The following is a 6,000-nucleotide window of genomic DNA, read 5'->3' as shown; positions in this document are numbered from 1 at the left end:
CATATTTGAAATGAGGAGGGCAAGAAACTTTTGAATGGCAGTATTTGTGACAGTGTAAAAAAGAATTCTTTAGGGTAGAAGTTCAGAGGCTTTCATAGTCTATTTTTGCTGTTGTAGTCTTCCGTGCTGAGTTGCGAGGATTTTTTTTGTCGGGCTCTAGTTGCATTTCTCTTTTTCTATGAATGGTTTCAGCACAAACCAGGAGACAAGTATCTTTTGGGGGGCTGCTTATCATGGATCCCATGTACAACAGTACTGATTCAGACAAGAACACAATTTTCACAACAGGCATGTACTGTGTTGCGTCTATATATGACTTTTATATTTTAGTTAAATGGATAAACTGATCCAAATTTCAAAGTTACTTCACAAAAACAGTTAAGTGTATTTACAGCATGAATAAGTTACATAGTTGTCAGAATAAAAGTGTCTCAGATGTGCAACAGATTTACATGCATACATTTAACACTGGACAGCAGTTAAATGTAAGAAAAACCATAAAGTTATGACTTTATATATACATTACAAATAAAATAAGACCTCTCTTTAAAGAAACTTAACATGAGAACTTGCATTTCATGTTAATATTTTTACTTTTTATACTCAAAATTTATATTAAATAAAAATATGCATGCTTAACAGTTCAAAAGATTTGACTCTGTGATGGGACTTTCTCCTACAAAATGGCAAGTTAAATTAGATCAACCATCCTTTAATAGTATAAATATATTCATAAAAGCAAACCTCTAGTAAAAAGCAGCCAAGGTCCTTAATAAAAAAAAAAAAGAAAATCTACCAAGATCTTTCATGATCCTTGGGGGGCCTAAGAACAGACCTCTGCAATATGATCCAGTACCTTCAGAGACAGTAGCCTAGTAACATTAGGAAATGTACTTCATAGCAGCTCATTGTTTTAAGATACAGTAATCATATTCAGATTACAGTGTACATTAAATTATAGTTTGTTTACAGTTTGTTTCATATACACAGGCTCTCAGCTTTTGACCAACAAGTTTGTGAGATTCCGTGGCCAGCTTCATTCTGCCCATCTTTCACTCAACTAAATAAGAAAAAAAAAAGGAAAAAATGTACAAGGTTTGTTTTTTTAACAAAAAATACTATTTTGTGAAGGAAACATTGCACTTTTGCCAACCAAAAATTAATTTGCTATAAAGGAATTATTGTTCAGTGTAGTAGGCTTTGGTATGCAATGGAAGTCACTTCTTCAGTAGTGAGTTGCAGTTGCTCAGTGAAATGCTAACTGGTTTTTGTGCAACACAGAACAAAGGATGTTATCCCAGGTGCTCTATGCTACCTCTGTCCTTACAGTATTGCTACATGTTTGAAGTTCAGCCCATCGCTTTTTAGAGGAAATCCTAAATGTAACAAGAGTGAGTACAGTTTGACCAAACCTTTGTAAGGCCGAGAAGACATCGAGCCACCTCACTCCCACAGGGCAGCACTCCCAGCTTGAAAGGGGGCCCAAGGGTCCTGTCAGAGACTTGTGCCAGAAACACTGGAGTCTGGAAGAAAAGTATTGATGACCCGGTAGCTCTGAGCTCTGCGAATCATGTCGCGGATCTCTATGTTCAGTTCCATTAATTTGGTGCAGATTTCAGTCAGGCTCTGGTTGGAGCCCACCAGTGCATAGGTGCCCGTCTGACCCAGGGTTTGGTGGCGGAAGTAAATATTCAGTAGTGTCTGGACTTCATCATCAGCGCTGCTTCCAAAGATATCATTGGGCCACAAAATCCTGCAATGAAACAGGAAAAGAGCAGGCATTTCATTATGGGTTGAGCAGAGACAGGAGCCATGTGACAGAGATCTCTAAAAGAAGAATGAGCTTGCACATGCTTATAAGCCTAAAGCAATCCACTGTTTTACACCACTCATTTGTTACTCATATTCTGGTATCAGGCACTGAATTCACATAAAAGTGCAATTTCCATTATCTAGAAAAAATGCTTAGGAAAACCCATTCAAATTGGTGCAAGTGAAACTGGGCTGAATGTTAGCTCATGCCAATAACATGCACCTGTATGGAATTAACTCAATAAAAAAATTCTTAAGAGCCTCACAGGACTTTTGATATACAGAATGTAATTAAACATCTTAGTTGTTTGCACATGTTTGATAGTTACTTGTGGCACACCTCTCCAAAAATCAGTATCAATACCCCTGTGTTCCTTGTGAAACAATTAATTAATTATGCTGATCCTGTGCATTGTGTTTCATTAGGAAGATAATAAATGCATACTTTTCTAATAACATGAAAGTCTAATATGAACCATGTAGCAAAACTTGCCTGCATTCTCTTATTTGTCTGACGGCTTTAACAAGTTCATTGTTTTTCAAACACTCCAGCATGGACTGAATAGCTGCTTCAGTAGAGTTGAATGTGGGCTCAGGTTCTGTTGTCAGAGGCTCAGCTGCAATTGCAGCAGTAGCATCCTTCAGATTTTTCTTCAGCTCACTCAGTTCTCTTGACATATTTAACAGCTGTTCCAAGGAGAAAAATGTGAGATGGGTACTTTCATTCTTCATAAGCCCCACATGGAGTAGGTACTTCAAGTTTGTCCTTACTACTACATTGGATATACACATTATGGAAAAGACAAGGACATTTCTTGATCCCTGTACAATATAGAGAAAAAGCAAACTACAGGGTTTTTTTTACCTTTGTGCATCCTTTAACATTATGCTGTAGTTTTGGCTTGCTAAAATGCAGGAGCATATCTAAACAAGCTTTTATTTTTCACCCTTGATACTTTTTTCACATCATAATGGAAGAGCTGAAGAAAACACGTACTTCTCCTAGGAAGATGTTGATATTTATTTACGAAACACGTGCAGCATCTGACATGATTAACAGATGGACAAGAAATATATAACCCTTTCTCAGGCTGAAAAGTTAGTATGTCACAGGATTCATAAATAATTAGTAAGTTAATAATTTCCAAGGATTTACTTTTTCAGGCTCCTACATGCTAAAAGTAACCACTGTCACATGAACTAACAATGGAATTTCCTCCAAGTAATAGCTTATGGCTCCAGCAAAATATGCAGATGTCATGGTGAAATAGCTATTCTTTGTACAATTGTTGTACAGTAATATAGCCCCAGTTCCATGGGCTGTATTATTCATAACAATTTAACAAAGTCATAACTGTGAAATACATTTACAGAAATCAATTATAAGGAATACAAAATATTTTTAAAACTTGGACTGCCCTAGTAGTAGTAGATGCCTATTGTCCTGTCTTGTCTTAAAAGTGAACAGCCCAGTCACAATGTGAGCCAGCCTTCACAACACACAATTTATTAAATCCTTAAGATACAATAAATATTCAAACTCTTTTTACTCAGACAGCACATTTGATAAAGCAATTTCTGTTTATAGGCCATATCTAAACTACTAGAATATGTCATAAAATACATGTCATAGCTTCAAATTTTATTTTACAAAGCAGAGTACAACCACTTCTTCTCCTCAATAGTTTAAAATATATACAGTTTTCTCCTTACCTGGAGAAAAGTACACATGGAATGGTAAGTTAAATGATAATCATTCAGCTTAAAGTGATCACCTCAAAGATGTTTCAAAGTATATATTTTAAGCAACTGCTGAAAATAAACTTAACTAACAGTACTGTTCTTGTGAAGTTTTTTGTAAGTAAGATTCATGGATTTATCTAAAAACAAAAAGCTGTTTGGGTCAAAGGTGAGAGTGTACCATGTCAAAATATTTAAAGAAAAAGGTTTGTAAATATTACAAAATTAAAAATACAGGACATTAATGTATTTAGTTGATTATGTATGCCTGCAGATTTTATAGTCAGGGTGAAATAGTGGGATCCTTGTTGTTAAGTCCAGAGAAAGGAAAAATAAGAACATGAAAATGAAGTGGAATTTTCAGTATAGGACTCTGTAGTTCGTTACATACCTCTGGCATGGAACTCACTTCGTGCACTTGTCCAATAAGTTTACAGTAGGACTGAAAAAGCAACAGCAGCTGGAAGTGCAGTTTATATAATCTCTGACAGAGTTCCAATTGCTAAGGAGAAGAAACAATTAATAAATATTAGTGAGTTTAGATATTTTTTGATAACAAACAAAACACATTGAGATAGTTTGTTCTCAAAAACATTATTTTACTGAAGTATGATCATATACTATTTCAGAAAATAGTATGATGTCAGCATCAGCCTCAAAATATTCTGTTTTGGTTAGCTTCACTGTCTCCAGTTTGCAGCTGGAAAGCAGAGACAAAATATAAGGGGAAGTGACTTCCCTGCACAGAACATGAAATGCCCGAATTTCAGATAAGGTCGAAGACCTCCTCTAAGGGATGGAAATCTAAGAGAGAAGCCATGAAATAGTAGTCCAAGATGGTCAAAGCTCCTGCCTGCTCCTCTGAGGAGAGAGAAACAGAGGTGATAAATTCATCTGGGAGTGGGAAGGAGGAAATGCCAGCCCTGGAACTTAAAACACTGCTCATGGATTTTCCACCATCCTAAAGAAACTATACAACAGATGGATGGAGTTTAATTTTTAAGAGGGTATTTGGCTTCTATGAAGTATTTTCCCAGATTAAGTAGATACTGTTCTATGAATATTCACTTGTTTCTTCCAGTGTAAAGTGCAGCATGACATAAAAGATGTTAGATACATTTAAATAATGGGTGATGGGCACGGCTGTCAGAGAGGTCAAGTTAATATGCTTATGATTCCTGGTATTCTTGTGTCTAACAGGAGGGCATCTGTAGTTCCACAGATGGATCATGGTGAAGAAGGGAGGAACATTTAATCTTCAGCTAATTATATAGAAAGTGAAAATCCTGCAAGTACAAGTCCTGACCTTGTACTGACCCTTTGGCAGGAAAACCTTACAGACTTCCAGCCGTATTTGATTTGCCTACTGTAACAGACACCGTGACCAAGGGTGGGTTCAGTGATATTTCCATCTGTTTGGAGGAACTAAAGCAGAGTTTCATGCCAAAACTGGCAGAAAAGAAGAAGCTATTCATGTTTGCTTCTTTAAAGCACTTCATACAGGCTTAGTTACCAGCACGTGCTGCAGCTCTTTGCTGAATTTGGGACTGTGCAAATGCCAGCACAAACACTAATAGAAAGTACTTGAAGTACATTATAAATGTTAATTTGACTGAGGTGTTTTATTTACATATGGTTCAACATTTAAGTGCCACATTTTTTATTAATAAGCCAAAATTAGAACCACAGTTTAGCGTTCCAGTTCCCCAAATTTCTGTACTAGCCTCACAAGGCTGGGGGGCTAAGGTCAAAAGCAAATTTCATCTTTATTCATCAGGGTGAGGTGGACACCCTGGTGACAGGTGGACAACTACCCATCTATGAACAGACAGCCAAGGGCACTGCCAAAATGAGGCAGAGCTAGTCTCCTTCTAAAAGGGGGTTTGTGGAGAAAAGTGGGAGCAGGAGGATAGTGCCAAGCCAGCAGGTGTCAGCAGGGTTTGTCCTGCTGAAGGCCAGGCAGATGGGGCTGCTCAGCACCAGCACAGCGGCAGAGCTCAGCACTGTAAATTTGGCTGGTCTGAGCTCTGTGCCATTCTGGATCTGGTATCTGTGTCGTTAGGTTTAATGTCTATTACTGGTGGGCAGCATCGGAGTGCTCCTGTCCCAAATGGAAAGGAGGAATTTCAGCGAGGAGGAGGCCTTCAGCAAGTTTGCAGATGACACAGAAGGATGGGATGCCATCCAGGGTGACATGGACAAACTTGAGAAGTGGGCCCATGAGAACCTAATGAGGTTCAAGAAGTCCAAGTACAAGGGGCTGCCCCTGCACTGGGGCAATGCCAGACCTGAGCCCAGACTGGGAGAAGAACTCATTGAGAGCAGCCCTGTGGAGTTCTCCTGGATGAAGAGCTGAACATGAGCTAGCGGTGTGTGCTCACAACCCAGAAGGCAAACCACATCCTGGGCAGCATCAGGAGCACCTCTTCTATGAAGACAGGCTGAGAG

At 38.3% G+C, this 6,000-nt stretch overlaps 1 protein-coding gene across 2 annotated transcripts in view; it reads right to left on the bottom strand.

Annotated features, from left to right (window-relative positions):
• Window positions 1-293: 293 nt before the first annotated feature.
• FRY (FRY microtubule binding protein) overlaps window positions 294-6,000 on the bottom strand; it is a 159,177-nt gene continuing 153,470 nt past the window's right edge. For both annotated transcript variants that reach the window (XM_053971972.1, XM_053971971.1), the window contains 3 exons: window positions 3,944-4,054; window positions 2,306-2,499; window positions 294-1,753 (listed from right to left, as the gene is read on the bottom strand). In XM_053971972.1, the coding sequence (XP_053827947.1) occupies window positions 1,495-1,753; window positions 2,306-2,499; window positions 3,944-4,054 (564 nt within the window). In that variant the 3' untranslated portion in view covers window positions 294-1,494. The remainder of the gene's footprint in view (window positions 1,754-2,305; window positions 2,500-3,943; window positions 4,055-6,000) is intronic.

Source organism: Vidua macroura, chromosome 2 (genome assembly GCF_024509145.1).
Source record: "Vidua macroura isolate BioBank_ID:100142 chromosome 2, ASM2450914v1, whole genome shotgun sequence".
NCBI classification, from domain to species: Eukaryota; Metazoa; Chordata; class Aves; order Passeriformes; family Viduidae; genus Vidua; species Vidua macroura.
The sequence above is the reverse complement of the archived record's forward strand: the minus strand, read 5'-3'. Positions and strand labels throughout refer to the sequence as shown.